This window comes from Panulirus ornatus, chromosome 50 (assembly GCF_036320965.1).
Source record: "Panulirus ornatus isolate Po-2019 chromosome 50, ASM3632096v1, whole genome shotgun sequence".
In the NCBI taxonomy this organism is placed as follows: domain Eukaryota; kingdom Metazoa; phylum Arthropoda; class Malacostraca; order Decapoda; family Palinuridae; genus Panulirus; species Panulirus ornatus.
Window position 1 is genome coordinate 23,656,899 of NC_092273.1, and position 14,906 is coordinate 23,671,804.

At 37.0% G+C, this 14,906-nt stretch overlaps 2 protein-coding genes across 7 annotated transcripts in view; one reads left to right on the top strand and one right to left on the bottom strand.

Annotated features, from left to right (window-relative positions):
- The window catches only part of LOC139764669 (uncharacterized), a 36,183-nt gene extending 33,289 nt beyond the window's left edge, over positions 1–2,894 (top strand). For both annotated transcript variants that reach the window (XM_071691544.1, XM_071691542.1), the window contains one exon: positions 587–2,894. In XM_071691544.1, the coding sequence (XP_071547645.1) occupies positions 587–661 (75 nt within the window). In that variant the 3' untranslated portion in view covers positions 662–2,894. The remainder of the gene's footprint in view (positions 1–586) is intronic.
- A 2,477-nt stretch (positions 2,895–5,371) lies between these two features.
- The window catches only part of LOC139764667 (uncharacterized), a 190,828-nt gene continuing 181,293 nt past the window's right edge, over positions 5,372–14,906 (bottom strand). For all 5 annotated transcript variants that reach the window (XM_071691539.1, XM_071691537.1, XM_071691540.1 and 2 more), the window contains one exon: positions 5,372–7,570. In XM_071691539.1, the coding sequence (XP_071547640.1) occupies positions 7,424–7,570 (147 nt within the window). In that variant the 3' untranslated portion in view covers positions 5,372–7,423. The remainder of the gene's footprint in view (positions 7,571–14,906) is intronic.

Genomic DNA, 14,906 nt, shown 5'->3' on the forward strand with positions numbered 1-14,906 from the left:
AGAAAGAAATATCTGAAATATTCAATATATTGCTTACAGGATGAGTTGCACAGTTTGAGGGTTAAGAAAGGAGATTTAGAAATTGCACTGAACACCAGACCACTGTCTACAACTAGCCTGGGTCTGTAAAACACAAGTAAAGATAATTAGAAAGCAAATAGAGCTTTAATTTGAAAATAGAAACTACCAAGTGAGACACTATTTACTCCAGGAAAGGAAGTGCCAAACCAATTTCTGAGATATTTATGGGAGGATGAGCTCTTTTTTGACCATAGAGATGTGTGGATGAATTGTGTTCCAAGACTGGCATAAGATGTCTGATGCTGTACCACATAGGAGGCTGTGTGTGTGTGTGTGTGTGTGTGTGTGTTTATATTGTATGGTTTTTAATTTATAGGGATCTCTTCATGGTTAGTTAAACTTGTGTAATATTCACCATGTTTTAAATCATTTTGGCAGAGTATATACCATATAATGTGAAGTTTCTTAAAGCAAGTGTGGCAACAATCAGGTTATTGTAGGAAAATTTATTTAAAGCTATTCATTAAAAGTAAAGGGATTAAAAGCTCTATTTTTCTATTTTCAGGCTGTAGGACTGGTGAATTGTGCTCTATATATCATATCCAGCATCTACTCTGTCAGGACCTTCCGCCAGGGGTAAAAATCATGCTGTACTCTCAGGCCCTGAAAGACTGATTTGAAAAGTACAGAAATTCTATTAAGGATGACTTTATTATGAATCTTCTACATAGATTAAATTTTACTATAGTATATAAGCATAAACTCTGATGTCACCATTTTTCACTCGGGTTAGGTTCTAGTTCAAGCAAGTTCTAGAATTCAGACTGGACCTACTTCCCACAATATATTTTTGTGTAAGACTTGATCGATATAAAAAATTTTCCTTCCCTATGAGTAATGCTTTTTTTAAATCTGCATAGCAAAGATATATAGTAATGTCAACTAGGAAGGAGTTTCATGAACAGGCTTTTAACCCAAGAGTTTAGTCATAATGCTTGATCTTCCAAAGATGCAGAGAAAGATTTTAAACTTTTTTTTGTAAAGAATTTGCAGTAAACTCCTTTTTTTTAGTTTTTTGTAGATGTATGAAATGAAAAAAAAATATATTTTTCCGTATCTGGCTTAAAATTATCACAATGTTTAATATATAAGGAAGAAAAATAAATATTTTGCTTAACCTGTACGTACAGGATATATGAACAGTTCACTCCGTTTCTTGATTGACGGGTTAAAGTTGATTGTTTTTTTACAAAAACATAATCTACAAAATTGTCTCATATTCAAGTGTTGAAAGTCAAACACAAGTACTCTCCATAAACATGTAAATACCATACATGCAAATATCACTTTCAACATCATATCAAGAAACCCATTGATTGGTACATTCTCTCTTCTGTTTTTCTGAGATGTAGTTCCATTGCCTGGATGACCATAAGAAAAATGGAGTACAGGAAAGTGAAATCACCGATGGTATTAAACAGAAATTGTCTTGGAAAAAATTCAGAGGTCTTGTGAACAAACATTCTTGGTAATGCACTATAATATGTCCATAATACTTCAGTGATTTACAGCACGTGTTTATTAAGGTGTTTTGTATATGTCGGTAGGAATATTTATAATGGGTGTTTCAAGTCCCTGGAATTACAGGCAGAATTCACAGATGGCATTTAATTCAGCCAATCTTTGGATTACACAACATGCACTTGTATAACTATATCCTTTAGTCTGTATACGGTATACAGGTTTATGTATTGCAAATTGAACATTTGTTGAACTAAAGGTCAGTAGTCAGTTCTGCCATGATTCCAAGCTTTTGAAACAACTTTTACTAAGTGTACTTAGACACATAAGATGCATAAGTCACAAATTTCTGCTTTGTTTCTCAAACAGATTTTCCTCAAGCTCACAGATTTCTATTTTTTCACTACAAAGATGAATTATCTATATTAGATATCTAGTGCTAACATGCATTCTCTGATAGTCCAGCGAGATGTTGTGTCTGTAAGTGGACAAACCTAGGGGAGGTGTTAGATAATGGTGCTTTACACTAAACTTAGGGTCCAAGGCTTCATCTCCTGTTCCAAGCATAACTGACAAAGCATTATTACAATGACTGCACAAGGCTACAAATACTCTCTTAGTATGTAATGATGTCCATTTAGTCATCATTAGAAAATAAAGTTCATTTTCTTAGCATTCATGTTTACTGTAATGTATGTTATATACAAATGCTGATTTAAGTTATGTAAGCTTTTTGTTAGTTAAATATTAGTGTTGCGCTAAATCATTCTTCAAAAGACTCAGAAAATCTTGTTTTTCCACCAAACTGTACAATGAATGTGTTCCATAATATATTCAAATCTTTATTCATCATCTATTGTTGCACCGATGCTTGGCAATATTATCTTCACTGAATTATAAATGTATGACAGATTGACACCAAGATGTGTTACATTAGGATTTGGTAATTGCTTCCTTTCACTAAGTGATTATCGTAACTTCAGTGTAACCTTTTCACTACATGGAACATGACCCCATGATATCTTCATGACATATTAACTTGAAAAGGTAATCATATGTTCTTTGTACAGCATATTTCCAGCAGTAAGTGGTGCAACTACATATCAATCTGTTGATGTTTCATAATCTCAACATGATTTATTGTAGTTATATCAGTCTTCTTTATTAAACTCACTTTTTAAAAACCTCATTTAAAGAACTGAAACTTAAATTTCTAGCTGTGATCTGACTGAAGTTCTTTAGAAAATATAAGAAAGCTTTTGATATTCCTAAATGGCTTGACAATACTTCATTTTCATCAAGTATTTATTGTTGATGTATAAAATTTTGAATAAAGGGATACTGAAAAGAAAGTTACTGATGATGTTTCCAATCTCTTTCAGTGCTGGTCTTAGCATTCAAAGTCTAACTCAGTCTGTGGTCTGTGATTGCAGGAGACAGCTGTGACTTTAGCACATTACACATGACAGCTAGAGACTGAGTGTGAACAAACATGGCCTTTTTTTTTTTGTCCGTTTTCCTGGCGCTACCTTGCTGACACGGGGGGGCAGCGATGCTGTTTCCTGTGGGGTGGGGTGGTGCCATGAATAGATTAAAGGCAAGCAAGTATGAATGTGTACATGTGTATATATGTATACGTCTGTGTATGTATATGTATGTACATGTGTATATGTTGATATATATATCTATATGTACATGTGTATATGTTGAGATGTATATGTATGTATATGTACTTGTATGGGTGTTTATGAACATGTGTATATGAATGGATGGGCCATTCTTCGTCTGTTTCCTGGCGCTACCTCGCTGATGCGGGAAGTGGTGATCAAGTATCAGACTTATGAGCATGGATGCATACATATATGTGTAACTCCCCCTGGTATTATGCTGATAAATGACACACTAGGAATTTTTTCCTAGTGCTAACTGTCTTTGTTTTTGACATAATACATCTCAGCATATCAATAAAAAGTGCCTTTCAATTTTAACTTTTGCTGTGGAGAAAACCCACTGGCCTTGCAGTAATCTTTGATTACTGTAAAAACACAGATACCACAGAAATCATCACTGAAGGGTTAAATATGAAATTCATCTCCTTGCACATTTCCTCATTAATGCAATGAACTTATGGAAAAGTTTCAGATTGTCTTTTCCCTTGTGTATGGTATTTGTTTCAAAAGTCTCTCCTCCTTATCTTGGAGCATATATTTTCTTTCTCTTTCATACTAAAAAATTGCCAAACATATGTATTTTGTCTAGTCTCTTATATTTCATCACTGAATGGGCTTTGGATATTTACATTTTCTTTTGAGTTCTGCAGTTATGTTTTGTATTCTTCCATGCCTGCCATTTCATTGCGGTACAAAGTTACTGGAGATGCAGGGCAAAGGTCCCTGTTGCACTTCCACAACACAATAATTTTTTAATTAAACAAAGATTATCAAATATTTTTCTATAAACTACTTCATCTCAGACCTTTAAACCTTCCAATTACCCCTCTAGTATATATTTTTTTCAGTAAAACATAACGAGTATAATAAGCCTCAGATATGGCAATCTCAGATGGAGAGAGAAAAGGACACAAGAAAATGACATAAAGTTCCACAACTTCCCCAAATGAAAGGAGATATTATAATGGCCAATCTTTGTGTGGCTGATCTTTTCACACTCACTTTGATAAGCATCAGTCAGGTATGTTCCATGGGTCCTAGACATTGTGGCTAGGACACAAAAAGACAGCTCACAGAAGAGTGGCTGAAGTACCATAGTACTGAAAGAAGAGGAAGAGGTCAGCAATGTCATGGTGGGCAGAGATAGATGGGTGGAGAGAAGTGATACCTTGGGAATCATAAGAATTAATCATAATTCAGAGATGTCAACTATTTCCTCAGGTTCCTTACAAAAATCAAATCTCTCTTTACCAAGACTTTTTTCTATCAACCTTCAGTTTTCCAACACTGCTTTCTCCACTTCGACTAAACACCTAAACGAAGATAAATTTTTTCATTTGTGATATTCTATGGCTATTTATGTTGTTCCTTACTAACTTATTTCTTCATATATTCTACTTCAAGAGACTCTTTTGTTGCTTTCCTTTTCATTTTTGAAGATCACAGCCTACAACTACAGTACAAATGCTTTTTCAAAGTCTACCCTTTCTAATATGCAAATTGTTATATTTCCCTTTGCATATTTTCTTCCCTGTTAAACTATTCCTATTTACTAGCCTCCCCTTTATTTTTTCCCAAAAGTCATTCAAGCTAATCACATCCTTGCCATTGTTTTAGCCTCTGCAAACAGTACCTCTCCTTTCCTCATCACTTTCTTTAAAATACCACTTCTCATTAAACAACATTAACATCACAAAGTATCCAAACAACCCTCTACTCCATATCTATCCAATTTCTGTTTGCTCTGCTTAAAGCCAAGGGCAGATGTCAAACTTTAACGTAGTCCCACATTACAATCACCAATGTAAAGTCCATTTATCTAACGATCATCCATATCACAACCTTCCAATAAAACTTTTGTATTTATATCCTTCTGCATTAGTAGCTGACGTACATTGCCAATCTCCAAATTACACTTACCCTATCTAAGACACTTTTCATGGGCTGATTCAAGAGCAAAAACTTACAGGGATAGTATACTGTGTAGCTCTCAGAAAACACTACAAAATTAAGGCAACATTAGCAGACATGTAACATAATAGTGGACCCTAGAGCCATGGGCAATTTTCAGTTCATCCAAATTGCATTAGTTGTGATTTGCTAAAAAACATTTCCTTTACAATGTTAGACTGGACAAAATGAAAAGAAAACCAATAACATTTTAGTGTTTAACTACATTTCAAATAACTGGGAATACAACGGCAAAAACAACAACCATCTCTTGTTCCCCTACATCCACAAGCAATACAGGGCACGGGAACTCCAGGCGCACATGATCACTTAAATTTGTCTACTTATCAAGCTACACAATCAATATAATTTAATGTGTTCATATGCTCATTATAATACACTTCTATTCATACAGTGATAAATAAATCATAGCCAAATATCTAAAGTTACTTATCCAAACATTAGTCTAAATTTGTATCAAAATCAATTACAAAACCAGTTTACTGGATCATACCTAGACAAATATATTTTGCTCTACTATTGTGTAAAAGAAAGCATCTATCATTTACTTTGCATAAGACCAAAATGAAGGCAAATACTGTAATCTTTAATATACAAGGCAGTCTTCATGCAGACCTGGAGTCTTGGCTAGAGTCTATCACGGGAATGTCACAGATTTATTATGATGGGCATTACTCATGTAGGGTATTCACAGCTATAAAGATTTCCGCAAGAGCTTCCTCGGAACATCTCAAGTATGGTAAAACACAAAACTGCCAAATCTTATGTCTACACCAAAAAGATGTTAGGAGTGTACAGTTCAAAACAATGTATGGTTATGAACATCCCTTTTAAATCCCTTGCATACTGTACAGTAGAAGGATTACTCAGCATTTCTCCACAACCATACACAACTGTTCTGTAACTAAAATTTACATCAATTCTTCACTTTACAGCAGACAAAAGAGTGAACAATTTTGCAATATTTAACTAAGCCATAAGAAGAAGGATCACCCCATCTCCAGACTGATCCATCATACTTAAACCTAATTCAGCAGATCATTCACCTAATCATTACATATACAGATCAACAGACAAGAAACAAAATTGTGTGGATCTTTAAGATTAAAATATATGGAAGTATAAAGAATATAATTCATCTATAGGCCACTATAAAATTTAAATAATTATATGTCTATGTTAAAGTGATACCTTACTATATAATATTCACACTACCAAAAAATAATCATCGGAGATTACAGGGGCACTTCCATAATCCTCATGTCTTTAACATTTACACTTGTATCAATATTTCTATGATATGATTAGTAACATACAACATTTTAATGCCAACTTATCTGTTTAAATTATATGAAACTTATACCTTAACTGTATATAACTTAAGAAGTTCTCATCTTGATTTAACAATTTTCACTCTGTGATATAATATCATAACAAGGCAGCCTATGAATAATTAATACCTAAGCCACCTACACTTTTAATCACTCAGATAATGCACCATAATATAGATAAAACTTGCAGATTCCTAATATTGAACACAAACCCTTCCTTTTACATACAAGTAAGACAGTGTCAGATTTTAACTCTAGTAAATTTCTGCTCCTTTTGTATCTACCTTGTTGTGAAGCTTAAAGCAATCCACCTTCAACAAAGAATTTCATCCTCTTATATATATATTACAAGGATTTAAACAGATGTCGAAAGGAGCACAAAAACATCTGTTGTGAATAACATAACAGTTCCATAATCTGCAGCTCAGCAGCTGGTTAGTATGCATTAATTCTCAAACACCCAACAGGCGACATTGCCTTTATGAATATCCCTACAATGCTTAAGAATAAAATAAGTATGTCCTATTCTCTGAAAGCCTGTTTCTTTGAAAATAATTATGCCCTAAACTCTCAAAGCTTTGTTCACTGGGTTACTTAAAGTCTTGCCAACAAGACATAATGACCCAGCATTAGAAGCTAGAGTTGACTATAATCTGCTGCCAAGTGGACACCCAAAATCAGATGCATTCATTTCTATTAAAAATATTCAATGAAACCCACAAAATCCCCCTAGCATTAATCTAATGAACTACTCTGAAAAAGGAAATATATATCAAAGAATGAAGACTATTAATAGACTAAGGGAGCCACTTCAGCTAGAAAATATTGTAACTCTAGATACTGTGGTGATGGGGTGCAGTGGGTGGCAGAGTGTAGGTGGTAGTGGAGGTGGCAGTAAGGGTAGGTGGTTTAAGATGCAGCCGGCTGGCTGACCTCAGTTCCAGGCGTGGTGGTGGATGGTACGGTGCCACCGTTGGCTGCTTTCTCTCCCTCAGCTTCCTTCAGAGCCTCCTCGATGTCTTGTGTTGAGTTGGATCCAGAGCCTCCCATACGGGTCTGAAGCAAATATTCATTTCATTTCAGGCAGATACAATCTTGCCCTAGTTCCTTGCGCAATGCAGCTTACACTTAACATTTCAACATATAGCCAGTGATAACAACAATCATCTATCCCAGGGGATAGGGGAGACTCACATATCATGTGTCATAAAAGGCAGCTATGAAGGATAATGCCTTACTTTTCAAAAGAAGGAACAGAGGAACAGCATATTAGTCTTTTTTCCTCAAAGGCTCAGTAATCTGTTCTAAACAATCTTGCTCATGTAGGACTTAGCAAAAATGTATGAAAGAAAGACTAGCTGTTATTACTCTAAAAATGAAAAAAAAGAAAAAAATCTAAGTAAATAAGGTTAATTTCTGAAGCTGAATAACACAAAAGTAACACAGTATTAACACACTACTGGAAATCTTATATTAACTGAATATTCTCATGATCTGATATGCATTGCAAATTCCTTAACACTAATAAAATATAGCTAGGAGACACTGAGCATTTTAAATGAGGTTACAAACGGACAACTGGAAATTTAAGGAGTGAAACAATATGAAATCAAATATGAAACAGCTCGAAATTGTGATATACCAGCATTCAAAAAAAAGAATAGCTTAAAGAATGATGAAAAGGTTTGTGGGATAAAATGCTGTACCCTATTTACACCTGGTCTTGAGTTCTACATCATCATGAACTAAATTACGGGTACATCAAGGAAGAGGACATGGAGATCAACCAGATTATGCATAGTCTGAAAACAACCCAAAACTGACTGCTTGCTCATTTGAGATCCATGTTAAGATGGTATGAGTTCCCACAGACTGAATTCAACATGGCACAGTTCTGTGCCTCTACAATTACTTCCATGATCTTTGCCCACGTTCTCCCTTCATAATGAAGCCAACAAGCAAATAATTATCAGCATTTCTTCCATGCAATCACCCATTTCTAGTTAAGTCCAAATTACAATTGTACATGCAGACACAAGAAAGATTTTGGTTTAAATCTTCAAATGATTTATACAACATATGCTCTTCAGTGCTCTGCGCAAGAGATGCAATCCTGGAAGAATGCATGTATGGTGAATTTGCATGAAGCAGACCCATGGGACCTATGCATATGGGAAAAATAGGGATTCATTCCTGACACTTCTCAAAGTCTTTGTTTGTCACTCTCACCTTGCAAAAAATTTGTGCTCATCATTTCTCAAAAGATGGTTTATGTATGGAGCCTTTGCACATTTTGCACAAGCTTTAATGAATGTGTTTCTCATTACACCAAATATTTTTTTTCCATTTTCTCAATGAAAGAATGCTCACTCTTCTCATTATCTTTACATTTGGTGCCCTAAACTGAGCCATGGCATTTCTCATTTTCTCAGTCTTTATTTATCCTTTCACTATGACAATAAAATGAGATTTTATTAGTTGTGTAAATCAACTTAGGTCCACATAAGCCAGAAAAATTACCTGTACTGTAATAATAAGTAGCTTCTGGTCTCTCACCCTTCATCTGCTCCCAACATCTGATGACACAGAAATGATCTCATCGTCACAATCTAAAGCTTCCCAACCCTGTTTAAAATTTTAGCCTGTGTTCGCCTCCACCAATTACCACCAATTATAACCTACCATCAACTCGAAAATTCCCAGGCATCCACAGATCACCATCTTAGCATGATGTTAGTTAGTTTTTGAATTAATCAAAATTCTTTTAAGGTACCAGTGTTAATAATTCAGGTGAAAATAGAGCTAACTTCATTTACTCATGTAAAAAAGTTGTCTGCATAAAAAGCAGGTTAAAATGAAAAGAAATATGTAAAGCATCTAAAATGTAAGTTGAAACTGACTTTTGGATGTTAATGTGCTGAGAGGTGCAACTGAAGGGATGTCTGATCATTATCTTGTGGAGGCGAAGGTGAAGATTTGTAAAGGTTTTCAGAAAAGAAGAATGTTGGGGTGAAAAGAGTGGTGAGAATAAGTGAGCTTGGGAAGGAGACTTGTATGAAGAAGTACCAGGAGAGACTGAGTACAGAATGGAAAAAGGTGAGAACAAAGGCGGTAAGGGGAGTGGGGGAGGAATGGGATGTATTTAGGGAAGCAGTGATGGATTGCGCAAAAGTTGCTTGTGGCATGAGAAGCGTGGGAGGTGGGCAGATTAGAAAGGGTAGTGAGTGGTGGGATGAAGAAGTAAGATTATTAGTGAAAGAGAAGAGAGAGGCATTTGGACAATTTTTGCAGGGAAAAAATGCAAATGACTGGGAGATGTATAAAAGAAAGAGGCAGGAGGTCAAGAGAAAGGTGCAAGAGGTGAAAAAGAGGGCAAATGAGAGTTGGGGTGAGAGAGTATCATTAAATTTTAGGGAGAATAAAAAGATGTTTTGGAAGGAGGTAAATAAAGTGCACAAGACAAGGGAGCAAATGGGAACTTCAGTGAAGGGGGCTAATGGGGAGGTGATAAGTAGTGGTGATGTGAGAAGGAGATGGAGTGAGTATTTTGAAGGTTTGTTGAATGTGTTTGATGATAGAATGGCAGATATAGGGTGTTTTGGTCGAGGTGGTGTGCAAAGTGAGAGGGTTAGGGAAAATGATTTGGTAAACAGAGAAGAGGTAGTAAAAGCTTTGTGGAAGATGAAAGCCGGCATGGCAATGGGTTTGGATGGTATTGCAGTGGAATTTATCAAAAAAGGTGGTGACTGTATTGTTGACTGGTTGGTAAGGTTATTTAATGTATGTATGACTCATGGTGAGGTGCCTGAGGATTGGTGGAATGCTTGCATAGTGCCATTGTACAAAGGCAAAGGGGATAAGAGTCAGTGTTCCAATTACAGAGGTATAAGTTTGTTGAGTATTCCTGGTAAATTATATGGGAGGGTATTGATTGATAGGGTGAAGGCATGTACAGAGCATCAGATTGGGGAAGAGCAGTGTGGCTTCAGAAGTGGTAGAGGATGTGTGGATCAGGTGTTTGAAGAATGTGTGTGAGAAATACTTAGAAAAGCAAATGGATTTGTATGTAGCATTCATGGATCTGGAGAAGGCATATGATAGAGTTGACAGAGATGCTCTGTGGAAGGTATTAAGAATATATGGTGTGGGAGGTAAGTTGTTAGAAGCAGTGAAAAGTTTTTATCGAGGATGTAAGGCATATGTACGTGTAGGAGGAGAGGAAAGTGATTGGTTCTCAGTGAATGTAGGTTTGCGGCAGGGGTGTGTGATGTCTCCATGGTTGTTCAATTTCTTTATGGATGGGGTTGTTAGGGAGGTGAATGCAAGAGTTTTGGAAAGGGGCAAGTACGCAGTCTGTTGTGGATGAGAGAGCTTGGGAAGTGAGTCAGTTGTTGTTCGCTGATGATACAGCGCTGGTGGCTGATTCATGTGAGAAACTGCAGAGGCTGGTGACTGAGTTTGGTAAAGTGTGTGAAAGAAGAAAGTTAAGAGTAAATGTGAATAAGAGCAAGGTTATTAGGTACAGTAGGGTTGAGGGTCAAGTCAACTGGGAGTTAAGTTTGAATGGAGAAAAACTGGAGGAAGTGAAGTGTTTTAGATATCTGGGAGTGGATCTGGCAGCGGATGGAACCATGGAAGCGGAAGTGGATCATAGGGTGGGGGAGGGGGCGAAAATTCTGGGGCCTTGAAGAATGTGTGGAAGTCGAGAACATTATCTCGGAAAGCAAAAATGGGTATGTTTGAAGGAGTAGTGGTTCCAACAATGTTGTATGGTTGCGAGGCGTGGGCTATGGATAGAGTTGTGCGCAGGAGGACGGATGTGCTGGAAATGAGATGTTTGAGGACAATGTGTGGTGCGAGGTGGTTTGATCGAGTGAGCAATGTAAGGGTAAGAGAGATGTGTGGAAATAAAAAGAGCGTGGTTGAGAGAGCAGAAGAGGGTGTTTTGAAGTGGTTTGGGCACATGGAGAGGATGAGTGAGGAAAGATTGACCAAGAGGATATATGTGTCGGAGGTGGAGGGAGCAAGGAGAAGAGGGAGACCAAATTGGAGGTGGAAAGATGAGTGAAAAAGATTTTGTGTGATCGGGGCCTGAACATGCAGGAGGGTGAAAGGAGGGCAAGGAATAGAGTGAATTGGAGCGATGTGGTATACCGGGGTTGACGTGCTGTCAGTGGATTGAATCAAGGCATGTGAAGCGTCTGGGGTAAACCATGGAAAGCTGTGTAGGTATGTATATTTGCGTGTGTGGACGTATGTATATACATGTGTATGGGGGGGGTTGGGCCATTTCTTTCGTCTGTTTCCTTGCGCTACCTCGCAAACGCGGGAGACAGCGACAAAGTATTAAAAAAAAAAAAAAAAAAAAAAAAAAAAAAAAATTTCACTTCTAACTTCAAGAGAGGTTTCATTTTTCAGTTAGTGACGATATTCTATTTATAAAATAATGAAATATATAAAAACTGCCATTTCCATTTACAACACTGAACACCCCATGTATACCAATTATTCCCTCAACTGCCACATTACTCACCTTTGCATTCAAATCACCCAACACTATAACCCGGTCTCGTGCATCAAAACCACTAACACACTCCTTCAGCTGCTCCCAAAACACTTGCCTCTCATGATCTTTCTTCTCATGCCCAGGTGCATATGCACCAATAATCACCCATCTCTCTCCATCAACTTTCAATTTTACCCATATTAATCTAGAATTTACTTTCTTACATTCTATCACATACTTCCACAACTCCTGTTTCAGGAGTACTGCTACCCCTTCCCTTGCTCTTGTCCTCTCACTAACCCCTGACTTTACTCCCAAGACATTCCCAAACCACTCTTCCCCTTTACCCTTGAGCTTCGTTTCACTCAGAGCCAAAACATCCAGGTTCCTTTCCTCAAACATACTACCTATCTCTCCTTTTTTCACATCTTGGTTACATCCACACACATTTAGGCAACCCAATCTGAGCCTTCGAGGAGGATGAGCACTCCCCGCGTGACTCCTTCTGTTTCCCATTTTAGAAAGTTAAAAAAATACAAGGAGGGGAGGATTTCTGGCCCCCCGCTCCCGTCCCCTCTAGTCGCTTTCTACGACACGTGAGGAATGCGTGGGAAGTATTCTTTCACCCCTATCCCCAGGGATAATATACATATATATATACACATACACACACACACACACACACGCACACATACACACACACACACACATACATATATATACATGTGAAAAATGTAAGAAACAATTTAGAAAACTGAAACTTCTAGCTTGAAATGAAATGAAAAAATGAATGTCACATAATGGTTCAACCTCTGGCTATGGAAAAAAGGAAATGTTTAATTTATTTACACAAACGTCAATAGTAGTTCTCATCAATTTAACCACTGTATCAATAAGCTTCAATGTCTAAGCTACATTTTTTCAATTTCACTATGTATGTTTGATTATGTTTGGGTATGTTTGAAGGAATAGTGGTTCCAACAATGTTGTATGGTTGCGAGGCGTGGACTATGGATAGAGTTGTGCGCAGGAGGATGGATGTGCTGGAAATGAGATGTTTGAGGACAATGTGTGGTGTGAGGTGGTTTGAACGAGTAAGTAACGTAAGGGTAAGAGAGATGTGTGGAAATAAAAAGAGCGTGGTTGAGAGAGCAGAAGAGGGTGTTTTGAAATGGTTTGGTCACATGGAGAGAATGAGTGAGGAAAGATTGACCAAGAGGATATATGTGTCGGAGGTGGAGGGAACGAGGAGAAGGGGGAGACCAAATTGGAGGTGGAAAGATGGAGTGAAAAAGATTTTGTGTGATCGGGGCCTGAACATGCAGGAGGGTGAAAGGAGGGCAAGGAATAGAGTGAATTGGAGCGATGTGGTATACCGGGGTTGACGTGCTGTCAGTGGATTGAATCAAGGCATGTGAAGCGTCTGGGGTAAACCATGGAAAGCTGTGTAGGTATGTATATTTGCGTGTGTGGACGTATGTATATACATGTGTATGGGGGTGGGTTGGGCCATTTCTTTCGTCTGTTTCCTTGAGCTACCTCGCAAACGCGGGAGACAGCGAAAAAAAAAAAAAAAAAACTGCATAACCATTCTACAAGGGAACTTCAAATTACTTAATGTATTTATAATCATGGCCAGTCAAACCTAAGTAAAACAAAATTTTGTTGGCTGTTTCCTACATTCTGGAATCGGCCACATTTTGCTGACTTTTGGGCCTTAACATCTCACAATTCCTAAAAGAACTTTCTAAAACTTCCAAATACTGTAAAAACTTGCAGGAAATGGTGACATCTTTAACAATTTTTCTTTATATGATTTAATTCATTAATCTGCAAACAATGATGTACATGGAAAGTAAATAAGTATTTATCTATATGACAGAACTCGAAGATTCCATCCTTCATATTACTGGTTTTCACTTTGCTATTGTGTTTAATAACTAATATGTAAACCACGATCTGATTTTAAGTAATCTTTCCCAGCTTGGGGAAAGACACCTAGAACTCCCTGTCTGAACACAGAGAAGTGGAAAGCTTCTGAAAGACTTCCTTAACCCACTCTACCCTAGTATAGGGAAGTGAACAATTTGGGGGAGACTCCCTTAACCCACCCTGCCCTAACATACGAAAAAAAACAACTTACGAAACACTCCATTAACCCAACCTACCCAAACACTAGGAAGTGAAAAACTTGGGAGAGATGTACTTAACCTACCCTGCCCTAACACAGAGCACTGGATCTTTATATAATATCACCATTCAAACCAAGTATTTAATGTTTCCCCCTTGCTTGAAGTACTGTATGTATATAAATGATTTGGTAAAATAACTTCAAAGAAAGATTTAGTATCTAGAATGATAGGTCCCAAGAGGAACTAGAAAAAAAAAGACGATGATTAATATTACACTGCCCTGATAATCAAAAGGAAAACAATATGGCCTTCAAAATTCCCTTACTCTTGCAGCACTAAAACTAATTACATCAAACTGCATATCAAGAACAGAGCTAAAAGACTATTAACAAAGAAATCAATAAACAGGCGAATCTCTTCAAACGACCACATTCTCCACACTATACATGTTATATGAAGCTCGAGCTGGTTACCTTATGAATATCATATAAGAAAATATCATAAATAGATGCAAAGGGGACTGGTGACCTATCTCTATCTATAAAAGGTGGTCCTAATATCTAAACTTCTTGGTAAAAGGCTTCCTGTACTTTCATTTTCATTCCAAATTCCAATTTTTCACAGTATGCAACATTTTTTTTTCTTATATTTGAAGAAATTAGAAACTGCACCCAAGCCAACCTACATTAATAACAATCTAAAATTTAACAGGCATTTAATAGGAAGTAGTATGGAAGGACAAGTGAGTGGTTCA